Raw genomic sequence first — 22,700 nt, forward strand, 5'->3', positions numbered from 1 at the left:
TTTTATACAGGGTGAAATTTGGGAACATTTTTAACATTTTAGATTACTTTTTGCCTACTTATGTCTAAGCTAGAATTATGAAATTTGGTCCACGTATGGCCCTTGGTCGTGCCAATGTGCGCGCTCAACGTCATGATCCTATCATTCTTATAAGTGTGTCAAAGAATGAAATATACTTGTAAAAATCACAAAAAATACAGAAATACGGCCAAATTTAACGTATAAGGGAGAGAGGTACGACAAAATGTCATAGGACCAAAGTTGTCATCAGCTTCTCCCCTACCAAGTTTCAAATTTCTGAGATTTCTGGAAATGCCTCATTAATTCACGTCTTTTTTTCATTTTTAAATATTTATATATACATCGCTCCAGCCCGACTTGCTTTTATATATATAGACTAGCAAATGTACCCGTGCTTCGGATATCGAAGTAAATTACTGCACATGCAGTTTGGGTGTGTCTTGGCTTTATCCGTGAAACAGCATTGTGAAATCCACAGACGTTCTTTCCAATGAAAGTGTAATTTGCGGGCTTGCAATGATAATGGCAACTCCACTTGTCTACTGCAATTCACAAAGAAGTTGGCATTATTCATTTAACGCCAGGCCCCATTGCCTAGTGCGAGGCCCAAATCGATCTGGGGAGGTTCCATTACAATGGCAGATCCCATTTCCTACTTTCAGATAGATTACAGTTGAGGAATTTTTAATATATTTGCAAGGACCTTCCTTACTGCCAGTCAAAAATGAGTTGCGTTTTTATCATTATAATGGCAGACGTATTTTCTCATGCCAGTCAGCTTACTGCCATTCACACCGAGTTGGTGAGTTTCCATTATAATAGCAGGCCACTATGCCTAAGGTCAGTCACATTTTAGATGGGTGAATAAGGGAGAGAGATACGACAAAATGTCATAGGACCAAAGTTGTAGATCACTCCGAATTGAAGGGAGATTGTGCCCTCCGTTTTGTGATACGACTTACCGTTTAGCCAACAAATAGCTCGAAAGGAATGTCTGCAAAGTCATTAAAATTGCTTCCATATTTCGATATCTTTGGGAGTAAAAAGTGAAAAATTTGAACAACTTAGAATTTTTCCGTCGGTTAGGGACCGAAAGCTATAATTTCAACAAATTTCAATTTTCTACCTCGTCTGGTAGGTTGTGCCGCCATTTTGATTTGGGGGGACGGGGGATAAAAATTAGGAAATTCCCGAAAATTTTCAAGCCTACGAAACCTATAGGTTGTCGTTTTGGATAAATTATACGACTGCCTTCTTATGCTGAGCCCAAAATATGAGCCCCCCCAGCGTGCCCCCTTGAGGGAATTTTGAGAATTTTCGATTTTTCTAGGGATCCTGGGGTCATCAGCTTCTCTCGTACCAAGTTTGAACTTTCGGAGATTTCTGGAAGTGCCTCATTAATTCACGTCTTTTTTCATTTTTTAACATTTATATATACATCGCTCCAGACCAACTTGCTTTTATATATATATAGATGACGGATAAGCATGAGCACGTTGAAGAGTGCAGACTTCCACTCGGAGATCCAAATCTCCTAGACGGTGCATATTAAGAAACGGTTTGCGCCATCAGACGCCTCATTTATCGCTCTACATGTTTGTTTCTGAACCATTTCCTCGTGTCTTCCATATTAAGGGGGTAAATTGAGTTCAAATTTTGTATAGGGCGAAATTTGGGTACATTTTTAACATTTCAGATTACTGTTTGTCTACTTATTTATATGCTAGAATCATGAAATTTGGTCCACATGACCCTTAGTCGTGCCAATGTGCGCACCCAACGTGATGCTCCTATCATTCTTATAAGTGTGTCAAAGAATGAAATATACTTGTAAAAATCACCAATTTTACGAACAATCCAGAAATACGGCCAAATTTAACGTATAAGGAAGAGAGATTCGACAAAATGTCATAGGACCAAAGATGTAGATCACTCCGAACTGAAGCGAGATTGTGCCATCCGTTTCGTGATACGACTTACCGTTCAGCCAAAAAATAGCTCAAAAGGAATGTCTGCACACTCATTAAAATTGCCCCCATATTTCGATATCTTTGGGGGTGAAAAGTGAAGAATTTGAACATCTTGGAATTTTCCCGTCGGTTAGGGACCAAAAGCTATAATTTCACCAAATTTTAATTTTCTACTTCGTCTGGTTGGTAGTGCCGCCATCTTGATTTGGGGGGACGGGGGATAAAAATTAGGAAATTCCCGAAAATTTTTAAACCCACGAAACCTATAGGTTGTCGTTTAGGATATATATTATACGACTGCGTTCTTATGCTGAGCCCAAAATTTGAGCCCCCCAGCGTGCCCCCTTCAGGGAATTTTGAGAATTTCCGATTTTTCTAGGGATCCTGGGGTCATCAGCTTCTCCCGTAGCAAGTTTCAAATTTCTGAGATTTCTGGAAGTGCCTGATTAATTCACGTCTTTTTCCATTTTTAAATATTTATATATACATCGCTCCAGCCCGACTTGCTTTTATATATATAGATGCTCGAAGATGCAATGTGCATTCCTTCACTCACAACATTATAAATTCAGTGAAATAGTGAACGAAGGGAACAATACGCCCTATGACTAGATTACAGCACATGTTCAATATGGCCCCCTCTTACTTTGGTGCAAAGTTCACAATGGTGTGGTGGTGTGTGACACGTGGATGTGTAGTATGTGGCGAATGACTTGGAAAGCTGCCTGTCTTCTTGGGTGTCACATAGTAGTCCGTTTGTGTACAACAAACTGTACACTGCCTACCGCAGCTCGGAAGTGACTATGCAATATCAACTTCTGCACTCACGCCGAGCATTGCCTCTGCCTCCCACTTTTCACTTCCCCTCCTTTTCCTCTTCTGACGCACAGCAGCTGACTCTCTGACATAGCAAATACAGAAAGTTCATCAATTTGAATCGCACGCCCAGAAGTAACGATCTCACTTCAGTTCCTCAAAAAGAAAAATCCCTGGCAATACGACTGCACCATCATTCTCAACATCACATGATGAGTTTGCCTGATTCCCTTGTTGGTATAGTTCTGATCCACCTTGTACACAGGTCATTACAGTGAGTGCGCCTCGATTCAGTGACAGATTTCTTAGCCACACATTCCCTCAATGACAATTCTTTCCCTGTGTTATGCAGTCTTTTGTGAAACCCGGTTTATATATTGTATGCCTTTGTCTTTTCCTACCCCTCTCCTTGGACTGGAATCATCCGTAAGAACGTTTGCTTTTCAATAGAGTAGGAACTAGGTTTTTTGTACACAAGTTTACTGCGACGGTTGCAGTGAAAGATCCGCAGAATGTGGCCCATGTGTGATCAATCGCATTCAGGTAAATGGGAGGAAAATTAATGCTATCTGCTCCTTCTGGTCTTTAAACTTCCACCACTTCATCTTCTCGGAGGGCATTTAACCCTCCACCTCTACGCAGCTTAGATGTCCTTAAATCTGCTATGATCACCCCATACTGATTGTGGTACACAGTCAGATGATACGACATTCACATCAGAGATCACGGTGCCAAACAAGGATAATGTCAGTTTGGTTTTTGCAGTCACCACTGGTATAGGTGAGGAGGTAATTGATGCACTTTTGAAGTAAGTATTACCAAAAAAAAAAAACCAAGTCATTTGCCTTGGTGGAAACCAAAATATGATTTCCATCATAATTTAAGATACCGTAGGTATTACGGTCGTGGCAGCTATAACCATTTTTGGCGTGTCCAATATGCACATTAGGATCACCACAGCGAACTGGGAACTCATCTTGAGGACACGCTGAAACATGAACTCGTAGCTCCTCCCAACACTGCTCATTTTCTACGTCATCACAGCCAGATTGTTGTACATACGTAGAGAAAGAAAGGTCGAAAGGATGCAATGTCGATTGTAATCGTCATATCGCTGTGTGAATAAATGAACCTCAGTAACTCAATCTTGCAGGTTTGTGCACACAATGAAGTCAAACGCCATTCCTGTTGGATGTACCCTGGTAGATTAGTTCATAGATATCTCCGATGTCATGAGCTGACTGACCTTTTCAAAGCCAGCAAGATACTATCTAATTAAAATAACTAATCTTCAATCCTAAACTACACTTAAATGATCCTAATTACAACAAGTTAACTGAAACAATAGAATTCTAGTGAGAACTAAATTTCTAGAGATTTCTCCTCTACAATGAAAAGATTGTGTAATAATAATGCAAGCATAATATTTACTAATGAAATAACTGCACTACAATAATTCTAAGCCACATTTAGATGCATCCTGATTATAATAGTTTAACTGAAACAACAAATATACTTAAAACTATTAACCTACGGATCTCATGTGACTAAATTTTCATTGACTATATACATAACATTTAATTTTATGATATTTCGATGGTTTATGAAAGACACAAAAAGGTGAAAACATTGAATGTAATTAACAGTCAAAGAACAGTGGCCGGTTGAATTCTAATGAAAGTTATTTGGTTTTTTGGATAATTTCTGCCATTTCTCTTTCACCAAAGAACTGTTTTTTTACTATTTGTTTTACATCACACTGACACAGACAGGTCTTACGCGAAGATGATGAAATAGAAAAGAGCTATGAGAGGGAACGAAGGAACTGTGGCCTTAACTAAGGTACAGCCCCATCATTTGCTTCGTGAAAAAATGTGAATCCTTGGGAAATCATCTTCAGGGCTGTAGGCAGAGGGTTCGAACCCACCATATCCAGAAAGCAGGCCATTAGCTACACTGCCAGTTGTTCAGTCCCACAAAGATACAATTGCTTGAATTCCTCTTATTCCAATGTTTATTATGACAGTATCTTAATATGTAATTTAAAACAATATTTTAGAAAGTAAGTTTTTATTTTAAAAATTGTGTGGTCACTGTTACCCAGCTTTACACACAATTTTGAATATAATTTTTTTTTGCTAGGGGCTTTACGTCGCGCCGACACAGATAGGTGTCTTATGGCGACGATGGGAGAGGAAAGGCCTAGGAGTTGGAAGGAAGCGGCCGTGGCCTTAATTAAGGTACAACCCCAGCATTTGCCTGGTGTGAAAATGGCAAACCACGGAAAACCATTTTCAGGGCTGCCGATAGTGGGATTCGAACCTACTATCTCCCGGATGCAAGCTCACAGCCGCGCGCCTCTACGCGCACGGCCAACTCGCCCGGTGAATATAAGTTTTCACATACATGTTTAAATTATATGATTCATGGAGTTACTTTGGAAAATTAAAGAGTAAAGTAGAACCCCCAGTGCACAGCTTTCAAAATTACATGCAGAGCATGCTTTCCTCCCTTGAAGTCAAGATGGGCTGCCTACCTACACTCTTTGGTTCTGGGATTGAGGTAGCACTTACTTCTTTGCAGATTATTCATATATATTTCATCCAGCATCTCCTCCTTGATCAAGTATCCGCACTGTAATTACTATACACCCTGCTTTCAAGTTTATGCTTAAATTCTTCCAGCACTGTCCGAAGTAACCCCACACTAGCAACCTACACAGAAATACCGCCAAAGACACGATTCTTGAGGTGGTCAAGCTAATTCAAGTTGATCTCAACAGAACTTCTGTTGGTGTAAAACGCTTAAAAACAATTCACTTCAACTAACATTTGTTGACAATGTGAACATTCAGTACAACACGATTCAACAAACAAACAGAGAAAAGAAACGACAATCAAGACATGGGTTTATCACAATAGTTATTGGAACTTTGACTGTCCAATATCAACACAGATCTATCCATGTTAAGAAATGAAGTCGCCATAAGACCTATCTGTGTCGGAGCGACGTAAAGCCCCTAGCAAAAAAAAAAAAAGAAATGAAGCGTACACTTGTTTGAAGTTAAACCGGCATCCAGATTAATCCCATGAAATATTTGGAAGCTAATACTCAAATAAGAGTAAGAAAACACTAGTAAACTGCAGGGTATAATGCTGTACAAAGGAATCATGGATCAAAGGTATCTGAGCAGAGAGAAACACATATAACTCAATTTATCTCCAAAGGGAAAGTTTGGATCAAACACATTTCAATGAAACTTCGGTGAATGATCAATTAACAAAACCTAAATATTTTTTTGCAAGTTGCTTTATGTTGCACCGACACAGATAGGTCTTATGGCGACGATGGGACAGGAAATGGGGGATAGGAGTGGGAAGGAAGCAGCCATGGGCTTAATTAAGGTACAGCCCCAGCATTTGCCTGGTGTGAAAATGGAAAACCATGGAAAACCATCTTCAGGGCTGCCGACAGTGGGGTTCGAACCTAGTATCTCCCGAATACTGGACACCGGCCACACTTAAGCAACTGCAGCTATCGAGCTCAGTAATCCTAAATTTAATGATTATCATAATTTTACCGTAATCCCGATTAGAGTATTAAAATTAACAGCTAAAAGATAGCTGGGCGGCTCAGAAAACTTAGCTGTTAATAATGAATAATGACACTGTGTAAACATTGTACAATTCTACTGACAGTTTTATTTTAAACAATTTATACTGAAATAGGACTCCTACAAACCAATTTCACTAATTCAACAGCATATCAATACATCAAAATATTACATTTTTAATACTTCTGTATCATTTATAATGGATGTACATACCGTTGAAAGAAATCTTTTGCCTACAACATATTGTACCTGTATATTTTGGCATAATTGGAGTTAAAATTCTGATTGCAGCCAGAGCCTAATTTAATTCGAACAGTGGGTTATTTGTGACAGCTGTGGTGAAGGCCAGGATCAGATAACCTTGGAGCAAGTCACCTTTAAGCTCATTGCTGCATGACCACATGGGGATCCATTCCTCTTCTATTATTTGTCAGGAGCATAGCATGTGACAGATATGAACAGTTAACATTTTCAAGGCTAGCACCACTTGGCAAGTTTTCACAACTCTTCAAAAGACCAGTTTTGAACCATAATATTTTAAGATGATGTGAAGAAAATTTATGATTGGTTTCCAAATAATCACACCTTCTAGATTGAGAACTGATAAAAGCAGTGTGTAATCAACACTCAACTTACTCAGCTCTTACTCTACAGCTTTAATACTGTTCTACTTTAGAGGACAACTTCCCTTCACTTTCCCACTACAATTCTACAAGATATTCTACGCCAAGCAACATTTATTAACCGCAGTCTTATGAAGGGAAACTTTACTTCATCTTCCCCAAGTCATTACCACTGCAATATTAATTCCAGAACACATGTGGTATGCATAAATCACCTGAACCCACACATTAAGTACCATTTGTGTCAACTGACATTTAAATAGGCATGGTTGGAGCACATATTAATGTGCCGTTTTAGTTTCAGTGTGTGTGAGGGGGTGTGTGTGCGTGTGTATCAGGAAGCCTAATGTTATGAGAAGCCTGCCAGACAAGGGACAAGGAGAATCATCATGCTGCTTGCAAGAGGAACCACTACTCCCCTCATGGTTCACCTTAGAAGGGATATTTCTTCCAGAATGTGCTACTAAAAGGAGAGATCCCACCACACCCTAAAGGGTAATAAAGGGACCAATCGTGACATGTAGCCAGCCATTATCAAAATTCAAGTACCTTTTGTAAATATTAATTTCCTTTTCTGAAGAACTTCATTCTTGAAATACTATTTTCTAGTATTTTGTGTTGTTACAGATTCTTATTACTTCTGATCTTATATTGGTGTTGGTAAATTTTCTGAATGAGTGAAATATTTCTATCAGTTGAAATGTGTTGATATTGTAAGACATCAATTATGTGAATATCATTTACAGCGTAGTGCACTAATAATCAAGCGATAAAAATCATAGACAAATTTGTTTCACTTAGAACCTTAAAAGACCAATTGGGATGGACATGGTGCATTCTTTTGTGAAAATTTGTAGTGTATGACACCTCATCTTGCTTAATTCCATCAATGAAGTATAAATTGTAACCTATATGTTATTCATGTAAATTAGAGACTAAATTATGATATAAAAATAAGTTATGTCAAAAGTAATGATGGATGATGTAAATGATTGAGCGTTAATAATGGGCTTTAAAGAGCTAGGATGTTCTATTTGAGAAGGCGGGTAGAGCTCAATGGAAATAGCATAATGGGATGATAGCTCATATTTGTGATCACTGAGGAAGTAGCAATGAATATTGCATTATGGAGAATATATTACTGAGCACATGAGGCAACCAGCTCAGTTTAAGATAATAATCACACTCTGTGCTCACTCAATAACCCCAAGCTAGTCTAATTGCAGAAATGTATCTAATTACTGTGAATTGTAGACCATTATTAGTCTGCCTTTTATAATGTCTCAAGCTAGACTCACAAATCTTCTTTATGTCCTAAAGTGATCATTCTTCTAGTTACACGATCATGAGTCTTACAGTGGTGGTGAAATTAATTCCAGAATGTTAATGAAGTTAAGGTTTTCAATAAATGATGAAGAGCATATATAATGTAATAGTCATGCCTAAATAAAATGATTTAACTTCACATGCCCTGACTTTAATGGGGAATTGAAAAGTAAGGCTTGACCAAGAGTGCAAACATAACCTAACAGGCATGGATTCGGCTTGAGGACTAATGTCATAGGCACTGGATGCAACCATAGGCTTAACCTTACAAGGTCATTAGCCTTACAGACTCAAGTTTGATGCCGAAGAGTGTTACCTTAAGCTATTAGGCACAGATTTGATGCACGCTTCACCTTACAAGAGCGTTACAAACTGGAGTTTGAGATTTGATCCCAGGATTAACCTAAGTAGACAAAATGAGACATGGTCCATGGGCTTTAGGAGTTGAGCTTGCAACTGGATGACAGCTCAATACATATGTTTAATACGACTAGGGAGATCGTGTAAGGCTTAATTCATGTACTTTATTCATAGCGGTATAATGCTGAAAGGTGACCTTAAGTCATGGAGCTGAGTGACTGCAAAAGGGCAAAAGGGATAAAGTACAAAAGGGCAATAAGGGTAAAATGCAAAACGGCTAGAGCTAAGAGGATGTATCTGGATGTGTTAGGAGTAAGTGATATTCGGGTAAGGGGAGATAACGAGGAAGAGTTAGAAGATTATAAAGTGTACTTGACGCGTGTTAGGAAGGGAAGGGCAGAATCTGGGGTAGGGCTGTTTATCAGCAATACCATTGCACGCAACATAGTTTCTGTTAGGCACGCAAATGAGCGAATGATGTGGGTAGATTTGTCAGTGGGAGGAAGTAGGACAAGAATTGTCTCAGTGTATTCACCATGTAAGGTTGCAGATGAGGCTGAAGTTGACAAGGTTTATGAAGCATTGAGTGACATTGTGGTCAGGGTCAACAGCAAGCATAGAATAGTGCCAACGGGCGATTTCAAATGGCAGAGTGGGAAATAGAACTGAAGGATGCAAAAGGATGATTGGTAAATTTGGGGAAGATATGAAAGCTAATGGAAATGGGAAGTGTTTGCTGGAGTTCTGTGCTAGTATGGGTTTAGCAGTTACGAATACATTCTTCAAGCATAAGGCTATTCACCGCTACACATGGGGGATGGGAGGCTAGGGGTACCAGATACATAATAGACTATATCTTAACCGACTTCAAATTCATAACATCTGTTAGGAATGTATGAGTTTTCCGGGGATTTTTTGATGATACAGACTACTATCTGATCTGTAGTGAACTAAGTGTCTCTAGGCCTAGAGCAGAGAAAGTAAAATCTGTCTGCAAATGAATAAGTGTAGAAAATCTCCAGGATGAAGAAGTTAGACAAAAGTACATGGACATGATTAGTGAGAAGTTTGGAACAGTAGAATGCTACAAATTTAGTATAAAGTGAGGTGCATCTCAGTAACAAAAACTGACTGTACAAAAATGTTGATTAGACCTGGAAATATATACTGAGACCTGAAACACAAATTTCACGGTTTTTGCACTTAGCCTAGTATGCACATTTCCGCAAAAGAACATTGGCAGTACGTGTAAGTTGACTAGACTTGGAAGTAACTTATTTGCTGAGACAGTGAATAAAACGTTTATTGTTTCAACACTCAGCTCTGAGCTGCAGATTTGAACCCTGGAGACATGTAATTGACTGCTGTAATATTCACATTATTTAGCACCTAACATTAGAGCTGCGAGCAATTAAATAGTCCCCAGGCCCCCTGGGAATCAAACTCGGCACACTTTCTCCTGGACTGCTGACTAACATAATAACTAAATGATTGTGCGTTAAATTCAAAATACGCAACCTTTGAACTAAAGGAAATTAAAAAATAACTGAACAGACTAGGAATCAAACCAGTGGCTCCTTTACTTGGGCAGGAAAAAAGCATGATAACTAAATGACTGTACAATAAAAGCTTGTGTGTTTAATTGAAATACATCAAGTTCAACTTCCTTTTGAGGTGTGGACAATAATATTCGCTTTACGTCTTACTAACTACATTCCAACATTTGAAAAGTTTGCAGTAACAATTATTATTCTGAAGATGCAAGCTGCTTTCATGCTGAATACTCAACAATCATGCTCAGTAAGAAAGATAAGGCCAGCACTTTAATTGTCTGAGCCACTCAGCTTGGCAATTAATTTTCTAAGTTGCTATGTGCTGAAATTGCAATCCCCGCTTCAAACAGTTTTCAAAAGTGCTGACATGCCAGAAATTAGTCCTGCAAGATTTATTTAATGTGCCAGTAAATCTACTGAAACAAGGCTGATATTTTTAACACCTTCAAATAACATCGCAGTGAGCTAGAATCGCACTTGCCAAGTAGGGATTAGAATGATAGCACCTTAACTGTCTGAGCTACTCAGCCTAACAATTCAACTATTAAGTGCCAAAAACACACACACTAATAATCATAGTAATTATAATAATAATTTGGAGGATCCAACCTATCTTCATACCGAATACTCAACATGCATAGCCAAAAAGAAAAAGTTGCCTGGTGCCAGAATTTAGACCCACAGGAGTTCGCAGCTCATCAGAATTACTCAGTAAAGAATAAAATCCCTGACCCAGCCGGGAATTACAAAATCTAGAATATTTAAATCAGCCTGGATTACACCTACATGCACATTATTTCTGTAATATTCTATTGTTACCAAACAAAGTGCTAAACCTCAACCATAGATGTGTTCCACACTCGTTGTCAGAGACCAAAGGGGTTACTCTACTGTAGTTTCTAACAACTAGGCTCACATTAATAATGCTGGCAAGTAAACAGGAAGTTTCGTATTACTGCACTCACAAGCTAGATGTGTGCAAGAAGCACCAGAACTATTAGAGCTTGTCAGCATTATTACTGTAAGCCTAGGAACATTGAAATGGGTCGCATCGACCCATATTTAATATTCAATTGCTTGTAGCTGATAAAATATAAACTGTATATGCCAAAAGCCTTGTGTATTTGTTCATCTCCTTTAGTAGTTATCGACATGATTTAAAAGTATTTTTCATTTGCTGACTACTCTACCTGTTTAAAAAATGACATATATGATGAAGGAGTCGAATGGACCCATTCATTAATTTCAATGCTACCCTACCTGCTGGTCACTACACAAACAATGTTTGACTACCTCTATGACTAGGAAGTGTTGCATTGTTTCTGTGTTCAAATATGGCTGGTCATCAGTGGTTAGTGAGAAATCTATATGAAATATATTGTATGAAATTAGCGAGACTGAACATGAAGAGGAAGCTGATGACGCATTGGCTGATCCTGATTTACTGTTTCACGAGAGAACTGATGATGAAGATCACATTTCCCTCGAGGGAGAAGAAAATGATGAGCTCCAAGTATCCGATAATGAACTATAAGATGAAGTTGACTCTGTACAACAAGAAGTGAATATATCTCGAAATGGGACAGAATGGAGAAAACAACCCTATTGACAATCACGTCTAAGGTATGTTCAACATATACAGCAGGACACCTACAACCTGAGATCTTAATCTTAAATGGAGGTTTACCTTAAATCGATGTTTCAGTAGGAAGCACACCTTTTTCAAAGATTTGTGCATGCATTAACATAAATTGTACCACCATACATTATTTACACAATGGCAGCAATAAAGGAAGGAGATATCTACCTTATTTATATATTTATTAAGTGGCGAAGTTAGGGCTCTTGGCCCTCTCTTACACTTAGTTACAGCTTGTGCTTCTCTTTGATAAATTTTTGTTGGTGAATGCAAATTGCTTCGTTTTATGGTTTTTCTTATAAGGTTATCCATGATTTTCCATAATAGTCCGGAAAGATACCAAACTCGCACAAAAACACATTAAAATTAGTCTGAAACAGCAATTGGTTTGTTTGAATATTTTTTGCAGATGTTTTCCAAGCAGCAGCTTACTCATTAGCATGTATTTCCTAATTCCAATAGTCCAATATTGTGTTTCCTTCTTAAGAACTGTATTAGCATCAGTCCAGAGGATTCTTGCAAACATTTCCAGTTTCCTATTTCAAACGGCATCACCTAACCTAGGTTTATTTCAAGCTCCCTGTAGAACAATGATAACATTTTTACTATTAATTTACATGGGAACAGCCATTCTGAAATTTAACGAGATGTGACAGTACAAAACCTAAACTTTGAATTAGTTATGCACACCGCTGTACCTTGAGAAGTATCACATTCTTATTTTACTTGAGTACATAGTATTCAAATTAAGCAATCTTCCACTTCAGCTTTTATTTCTAAGGAGTTAACAACTGCTGTCATTGCACTTATTGCAATAATATGTTATGCCGATGTTCATTACACCAGTTGGAGTTGTGAGAAGACCTCAGGCTCACTAGCGTCCGATTCGCTCACGTGTAACAAAGAATTGGGATGGAAGGCGATCGATCGCATTCAATATAAACGATGGAATAGAGTATATGAATACTGATAACGGATAAAACTAACATGCCCGAATTTGCCCGTGATAACGAATGAAACATGGGTTCTCATTGTAACTGAAGAATATTGCACAGATTAATACAGGAATTGTCATACATTATAATAGCATAGTCATTAAAACGGAGGTTCCCTTATACGACAGCGGCCGTGATCAGATGTGAATCGGAGTCAGACTTCTCACTTTAGCACCAAGTGCTTGTGCTCTAAATTCCTCTTCTGCCTGGAATCATCCTTGGCAAGCTTATGACTTATATTGTACATGTTCTTAATGTCCCATAACCAAAATGAATAGAAATAAATATTTGAGAATTTTAATATTTCATTAAGGCTAAATGCGCGTTTTTCCCTATTTAGAATTTATGTGAAATTGAATAAAAATTTTGCATTGCTCTTATGGAATAATTTTCAGAACTGAAATTTCTTCCGTTAAATGTGAGGTTATGCTAAATCGATGTCCCACACAAACTGGGGGTTGTACTGTAATATAAACCATCCTATTGCTTCATTTACATTATGTGCAACCTATATCTATAGGCCTATGAACTCGTCAAGATTTCAGTTACCATAGGATATAAATTTCATGGTTCTGATCGATATTGAACTGTAATCACAAAAATAATTCTTAAATTAATATTGTAATGGTCTGCCTTTCAATATTATATATGCAATGTTTTGATTTACATTAACTAAGAACTAGTTTCAGTCTGAGCTGGCCATCTTCAGCCTTAATATACATCTAATAACTAAACAAATGTACATACATACAACTGACATAAAACAAATGAACAAATATATATAATTGACACTCAAAACTGGGATGAAATTATGAGAATAAAGTAGGCTCTAAATTCTTAGCATCTTGAGTATGCTCATCATCGAGATACTTTTACTCACTTACAAGGGACACCTTTCACCTTGAACACTTGTAACAACATGCAACCATGCTTACAACAACAAGCAATCATAAACAAAACAGTGGTATGTGTCATTTCCATGCAAAACATTGCATTCTACCTCAAGTAACATTTTAACAGAGAGAAAAATAGTAAATAGAATAGAAAAAGAGTAACAAGATACCAATACCATAGGAAGAAAATTATATGTAATTTAATGCCGTCAGTGTATCATTACATTTTCAAACAGCAGCACGAAAAACTCTTGGCTTAAAGTACTTATAATTGCGCAAAACACACATATACAGCAGTACCACACACCTGGAAATGCTTATATTAGTCCTCAAAGTGTAGATGCAGGATTTTGACGAAGTGGTTAAAACAAAAGTAGGAGAGAACCCTGTGTACACCTCACTAAAGCCACGTTATCAGATTACAAATCACTATCACATTCACACAGTCCAATATTAAAAGACACACTAGTTACATTTTCAAATGATGATGTTGGTATGTCAATGCCATAACCTGGCTTTCGCCAAGCATATTGCAACATAGGCTTATACGTAGGTGCAGCAAACTGATTGTAAATCACAGAGTGAAGTTTCACGATGAAATAATGATCATGTACCTTCACCTGTGGTTTGGCACCTTGTAGTCTTACAACATCAGTAATCCTTCTGATAGAGAATTTATATTGCTGAAAGAAGTAAACATCAAGGGGTAGGCAATATTTTGTTGTATTCAGTGGCAATATCTTCAGAGTAACATCTTTGTTTGGAAAACTTCCATCTAGAAGGGTACAATCTCTATGACCTGCCCAGGAATCACACAATAATAGGCTCTTTTCATTTTTTACATGTTCGCCAAGGACTGAAGTTAGAAAACGTTTCATATGTTCTTTAGACATTTTTCCACTTTTGCTTGCCTCCACATGAATGTTGCATGGACAAGGTGCCTTCTGTCTCTTGAAAATAGATGTACAACTTGTTTGCTAGTTTGCCTGCCATTGATAAAGCCACATCAATTGTGTAGCTGTGGGTAGAGCTATGTACAGACTGCAACACACTACCTGTAGTTTTCTCTCGTCTGTAGGATAGTGTTGATGCTGAAGACATTTTATACTGGAATTGACTCTGGTCACTGTTCCAAATATTACTTTTCTCCGCACCATCCTCTGTTATAAACATGTTCACTTCTTCCACAAACTGTTGTGTCTTCTGACGTATAATATTATCATCTTCTATGTCCTGACGTGTGACAAATATAATACGCCTGGATGAAATGCCATATTCAGCCTTGAGATGGTCGATGAAGGAAATAGAAGCTTGGAAATTGACCAAGCTAACCATTTCAGTCCCTTCTAGTGCCCTCATCCGCAGATGCCAATAGTGAACTCCAGATCCATACCTCCTTGCACCATCAAACTGCGATATTGCATACCCATTTATAGTTGGTAATTGTGACAGTCTGTTTCCTTTGAAACGAGCATCTGCTCCCCTTTTCCTAGGCACATAATTTATAATTAATGTGCAAATTGATTTACTTTTGATGCACTCATAGCGCTTCATTAGTTTGCTATAGGAATTGAAGCCACGACTGTAACAGTCCTCATAAATGTTCTCTACTACGCTGTCATCAATTTTTTTTTTATACAAAGGACCTCGTCCTTTGGGTGGAGAGAGAGTTCATACTTACATTGACTTGACTGTTCCTGCTGCTCTGGAGATGAATGTCATGTACTGCTTGAAGACCCACCTTCAGGTTCAGGTTCCTCCTGTCCTTCAAAATCCGTATATCTATCCAGCTTAACATTGTGAATTTCTGTGTCATCGCCATTATATTTCTGAATTATTATATTATATAGTATATCCACGAACTCCATGTACCCGGCCCCGATGTCATTTCCATATTCAGCACGTCACAACTTGGTCCCTAATATCTGGACCACATGCACAAGATTAATTCTCTTCATGATATCACTGTACTGTACACAGTTTACGCAGTAACTCGCTTGTGAACTCTCCAAGAGACAAATACGTACTGCAGCTACACTATGCCACCATCTAGTGGTGCTAGCAGACAAGTGCAGAGTTTTGCAAGGTAATGAAGCACACCACTGTTTTTTTTATGACTGCTTGTTATTCTAAGCATGTTTTCGTGCGGTTCCAAGTGTTCGAGGTCAAAGCTGTCCCTTGCTAGGGCTTAGTTTATTCCCATAATTTCATCCCAGTTTTCAATATCAATTGTATATCATGACAATAGTATGTATGTACATTTGTTTAGTTATTAGATGTTTTATATTAAGGCTGAAGATGGCCAGCCCAGACCAAAACTAGTTCCTAGTTAATGTAAATCAAAATATTGCATATATAGTATTGAAAGGTGGATCATTACAATATTAATTTAATAATTTTTATTGTTATTAAAACTGCAGTAGATTATACTTATAATACTTCAGAGAAATGTGAATTTCAATAATGTGTATTCCAGACTGGGTAACATAAAAAATTGCAGCTGGATCCATGAGATATGCTCTTCAGAGGACAGGTGATTCCCAGATGTTGGCAATGAAGTTATTCATCATTGATAAAATGCTGAAAACCACTTCATGTGAAACAAATTGTGAAATGAAGAGGGTTTTTTTTAGATAAAGGGAAAGTCTACAAGATCATTTCTTTGATAGAGCTTGAAGCATTTGAACAATTTACACAATTTAATAACAACTGCAGATCCAGTCCTTATTGCTGACTTCTAATGAACACAATCAACTATAACACACACTTGTCTATATATACAGGCTTTATTTTGCAGGCCGAAGTCTACAAATGCCGAATCACTTCAAGAATTATGGAAAGAAGCACATGGTCGCACTATCTTTCGAGCTACAATATCTCTTCAACGGTTCCAAATGTTAACCCAGTTTTGAGGTTCGATAATAACGAAGACAAGACCAGCCTGTAGATGTAATGACAAGTTAAAAGCAATAAGGGATATTCATAAGATGTTCATTTCACAACTACCTAAAGTGTTTGCTCCATATGAAAATACTACTGTGAATGAACTGCTGGTACCCTTTAGGGGAAAATACCCCTTTAAGTGGTATTTATCTACCACACCAAGAAAAAGATATGAAATAAAATTATGGCTTCTCTCGGATTTGGACACAGCTTATGTGCACGCCGCTGCAGTTCACAACGGTACACCAGTAAACAGACAGAGAGAAGTGAACCATGGAAGGAAGGTGGTATTGAGATTTGTCAAGGATATTGAGGCAACAGGGAGGTCACTACAGACAATTTTTTCACTGATTTCACCCTGGAGAGCGAGCTTCTGAAAAAGAACCACAATTTCAACAATGACTACATTGTTCTTTCTAAAATAACTGTACACCATTTCTTCTACTGGAACATCCCTAGAGACATAATACATGCTGAACCCATTTTCCATAATCCTCAATGGACCTATTCCAGGGAACTCAAGATATCATACAGCATTTAATAATGGATCAGAAAACTCATGAAACTAACCAGTTCTCCAAAACACAAAACTGAGATGAATCTATGATGGATAGGTTAGTGTAATTATTTACAAAAGATAAAAGGCGATCATCGAAGAGACATATGCATGTGCAGGGCAACAAAGGTTGTACCAGGGATGGTATACAGGGGGAAGATATAAATAATGTACAAGCAGTCAGGAATATTCAAGGACACTAGTGGATGAACTAGAATTGGATAATCCTGATGTATTGAAAGGCAAGACACAACAAGAAACGAATAGTATAACACGGAAAGATATAGAAAGGTATTTCACAACAAAATCCAAAGGAAATATTACAAAGATCAGTGAGAGTGACACTGACATTTACAATTAGTTTCATTAAACAGAACAGATGTTTCCTAACCAACTGTAAAATGAAAAATAAGTAGCATTACATAACAAATCATAGAAAAAAATAGGTGAATGAATTTAGATCAGCAAGCTCAAGATAAGACTATTACACAGTTCAGGAATGTAAACAAATTTTGAATTCCAGAAGTTATAGAGAGAATTAACACACACATGAACTTCATTTTCACATAAATTCCAAAAGCGTTCCAAATAAAGGAATTAGACATACAGCTCCTTCCTTATACATAATCAGATAGAACTACTCGAGAATCAAGCGCAGTTTACAATACCATATGGGCTAAGAATAAGTGGCATACCAGTGTGAAAATGTTTTCTTGCGTAGTCTTGTCATGAGAAAGGCTCTGCAGATATCAGACATTGAGGGGAGAGTTTTCTTTTTAGCTGTGCTACCTACATTTTTGTCACTCAAATTTCATTGCTAAATCATCTGACATACACACCTACATGCTCTTTGTTGAGCCTGCAATCAGGTGATTATAGAAAAGAGATGTTTCTGGATAGATGGCCCTACATTGTGGATGTCGTTAAGACTTATCCTGCAGCACCACACTCTGGTGGAGTCTGAGAAGCAGCTGTCAACAGACTGATATATCACCTCAGAAGAATGATGAATTCTTATTGCTTCACTAACAAAGAATGGACCACACTTACAACACATACTCACATCCCCTCACTAAAGTTAAATGATGACCCTTTTGACACTTCTTACCTAACTACATCCCGTTTCGTACAGGAGAGCTAATTGAAGACAATTTTAAAAATACAGCCATAGTCCAAAAATTGGATTTTTAACGGGGCCACCACTGTACTTTGCAACATGCTGCACCATTGGACATTCCAATACTTCACAAAAACATCCATAAGTCCATTATAAATGCATGTTAAGATTTGCCCTGTTTTACAAAAACAACCATTGTCCTTTGACTTTGTTATAAAAAAGTGCCAATGTCCAGAATTTTTTTTATGACATATCATTATCAAGTAGGCAGTGACTTCAAAATGGCTGACATAGTGATGATGTGTATACTGATCCTGCAAATTCAACAAATTGGAAGCGTAAAAGGGCTTAATAGGAGAAAAATAGAGATGTAATTAAAAGGAAGAAAGTATCTGGTGAAGCACACATTAATCACTAAGGCAAACAGATTGCTGCATAAACAACTGGACCAGATTGCAGGTAAACATAACCACACTTCACACATAATAACATCGATGTGCATCATACAGCTACCATTACACGTTATTTATTTATCTGTTTATTTGTAGGTGTTCAAGATTGCAATACTTCGTTAAAGTCAAGGCTGAAGAAAGGGCCAATATTTTAACTCTGTTCAACAAACTAGCAACTAAAGATGAACAAGATTCTCATCTGAGTGGTCTGATATCATTTCATGCTCCATACTGAAGGAGATCTCGAAAATCTGGTTACACGGATAGTGAAGGTTATGCAGAAATAGGTGAGAAAAACAAAATATGTGCAAGCTTCTGCTATAAAGTTCAGGCATCAGACAAAGAGATTCCTGTTTGTGCTACGGCGTTTGCCTCTATTTTTGGAAGCACATGTGGACGGGTGCAAAAGATTCAAGAGTTGCTGGTTAATACAGGATGTTCACCCAAGGATAAGTGAGGAAGGCATGACAACCGTTTTAGAAAGTCTCCTCCAGCAGTTATTGACCAGAATATTAATCACATCCAGTCTTTTAAAGTACGGCAATCTCATTATTCTAGGGGAAGAAATCTTAACAGAATGCATCTTCCTGAAGCTCTGACTGTGAGAGCAATGCACAAACTCTTTCTGAAATCCTGCAGATTGAATGTGGCACATCTCATTCACCTAAAAGTATTTAAAGAGAAATTCAATATTTCATTTGGCCTACCAAGAAGTGATACGTGATCAACATGCGATTCACTGCAGCTGCAGATTGATTTGTCAAAAACTGAAGTCGAGATCAATAGGTACAAAGTTGAAAAGCAAGTCCACTATGTAAAGCTGATAAGTTTTTTGAACTGACGAGAAAGTTCAAACGTTTGGCTCAGAAGAACAAGGTTACTGCATCTCTTTTGATTTTGTGCAAAACATTCCTCTACCACATATTAATAGTTGTGAGGATTTTTATGACCACCAACTGTGGTACTATGTATTTGGGATTCATGACATGGGGAGAATGATGGTCAGCATGAATGTATATGATGAAAGGACTGCCAAGAAAGGCCAGAAGTTGTAACTTCAATGCTACTTAAGCATTTCAATATATATGGCACCGGAACTGAAAAATTGGTACTTATTAGCGATGGACATTCAGGCCAGAACAAGAATCAAGTTATGATCCAATTCCTCTATGCTCTGGTTCACTTTTTCAAGGTGTTCAAAACTATAAAATATATATTCCCCATTAGAGGTCATAGCTATTTCCCAAATGACCAAGATTTCAGTCTCATTGGGGCTATAAAGAAGAGGCATACTGCATAAATCCGAAGTGATTGGGACAAATTGATCAAATCTGCTAGAATGAACTCTTCACCACTTAATTTAGTGAATATTAAACAAGATGATATTTCTGATATGGCATCTCTGTCTCCATATTTTTGTAAGCAGTGTAAACCACCCATAAAGCTTAGAAGTGTGAGAATGGTTAAATATCTACAGAGAAATCAGATGTTCTAGTGCATTACACCTACAATGGGCTATAGGAACACATTTTTGTACGCAATGCTCAAACCCACCCCACAACACTGAACTGTGTACCCAACTACCATGGACCACTAGCACTGAAATCAGCCAAGTTGCAGGACATATGAACACTAGCTTTGTTGCTTACAAAACCTCAGAATAGAGAATATAATATGAGTCTTGAAGCCGATGTGAGGGTAGCAAATGTTGAAGTGTTATATGACATTTATCCTGATGATAATAGCAAAGTGATAAACTACAACAATAAATCAGTGGACTGCAAAGCATTATTTGCATGTTTGATTTTGTACAAAAACCACCAATGTCTTGTGATTTCATTTCAATTTTTTGTTTTCCACATTCAATACAATTTATAAATTTAATATAAAGTGTACTGAGAAGGTAAATCAATCCTATAGTTTGATATAAAATTATATATGCAATGATTTAATGGTAAGAAGAGACTGGACAAAGTTTTTTTTACTCCACGGATAAATTCGATTTTTTGGACAATGGCAGCTTTTGTAAATTACTACACTCCTGGATCATGATTATGCTTCCTCTCCCATTATCCAGATGGCTACATATTCAGCAGCTAACCCAGAATTCCTGAAAGAGACTGTCAATTGAATATCTCAATGTATGGGCAATTAAGTACCCCATAACAACATAGTCACAGTGAAAGAAAAAGAAACACATGCTATGCATTGAATGATGGCAGTGATCAAATGTGTATCCTGGTTGTGACAGATTAAATCATGTAAAAGATGTTTAGGTGAGTACCAGTGAACATACAAGGCCTATTCACAAACACTGTCCCTTACCTCATATGAAACAAAAAGGCTATATCACACATGAAGGGCTTATTCATTCATTGCAAGTTTAAGTAATATTCTAAGTCACATTACACTAGTAACACCACAGACAACATTAGGAAGAACAAGAATGTTTTTACTTGCCACAAGGTGCTACAATGTGCATAGTATGTAAGCAAATGCCCACAGTATGCAAGCATATCACCTGCAACTTGTATCTACAAATAACTGTATTATCAAGAAATCAAGAATTAATATAATCAACAAAAACAACCAAACAACTAGTAAAATACCCAGGAACATTAACAAAAGAATGCATCTTATTGCAACTCTGTGTTCGAAAATATTTGCAAAGTAAAAAATATTAGTAGCAATGATACCAGCTTCCAAATGATATACAGTAGAGGTCTTCGGAGCTATCCCAACTGCTACGTGATACATAACGCAAGATCTTAGAAGAATTTGAAGGAAAAGTGAAATTTAGGTAGGTAAAGTCAATCTCATAAAAAGTGCACTTTTCGTAGGACTATCAATCATATGCATTGAAATGAAGGGTCAACCACTGTTCAGCCATTTTCTAACTATTTTCAATACCTTATAATGGCTTATCAAATTATGTACATTACCTCAAAAGAGTTTTCCTGCATTGGCACTGGCTCTGTTAACTCTGATTTGGCTTCATTCTTCAGAGGTATCATTTCTGATACATGTTCAATATTTTCCTGCAGAAAATAAGATATATAAGTTATGCACACAACACACATATATAAATATAGATAACAACAAATGAGCATGATAATTCATTACTTCCAAGTATTACAGTTAATTTCAAAATGTCACTAATGTTTAAGGAAGATTCCTACAAGCAGAGGATTTTCAAAACCAAAGTCTTAACTGAAAATGAAGTTATTATCCTCACTCACCAACTAATGTCAGAGAAAGGATTAGACTGAGAACCAAATATAAAGTGAGACGCATTTTCTGGCCATTCAACAACAATAAAGGTGTTTTAATTTAATCCATCTATTCAATACTTTTATTTTAACTTATAGTGGTTACATAAATAGACCATCAGTTAAATGGGACATGTTTCGCCCTCAATTAAGAGCATCTTCAGCCTACAAACAATCATCAAGAGTACAACTAATATTAAATGTGGAAGCTAAAAGTTTAGCCAGTTATTAAAATTTGGAACATAAAATGTGAAAAATGATAAAATATATAAAGGTGCTAATGGAAACACTGTCAATGATTAACCTATAATCTTGTTGGCGACTAAAACTTCTTCCATTAAAATTCTAATTAAAACAGTTCATTTAAAATGTTAGTGGAACACCAAAGTGGTAATAATATCAAGCCAACAACATGAGGGTGTGAACACAAGCATAAACATAATTGTCATAAATACAATATGTCCAAGGCTGCTAATGAAATTCATGAGCATAAAGTGAGAATATAGCATCAGTCGAAAAATTGTAGAAGTGGCCCTTAGCACCAATAGGTAATA

The 22,700-nt window shown here is 37.2% G+C and overlaps 1 protein-coding gene across 1 annotated transcript in view; it reads right to left on the minus strand.

Moving 5' to 3' along the window:
* LOC137503166 (uncharacterized) overlaps positions 1-22,700 on the minus strand; it is a 69,745-nt gene that overhangs the window by 38,098 nt on the left and 8,947 nt on the right. The window contains exon 3 of the mRNA XM_068230652.1: positions 21,820-21,915. Within this exon, the coding sequence (XP_068086753.1) occupies positions 21,820-21,915 (96 nt within the window). The remainder of the gene's footprint in view (positions 1-21,819; positions 21,916-22,700) is intronic.

This window comes from Anabrus simplex, chromosome X (genome assembly GCF_040414725.1).
Source record: "Anabrus simplex isolate iqAnaSimp1 chromosome X, ASM4041472v1, whole genome shotgun sequence".
Taxonomy (NCBI): domain Eukaryota; kingdom Metazoa; phylum Arthropoda; class Insecta; order Orthoptera; family Tettigoniidae; genus Anabrus; species Anabrus simplex.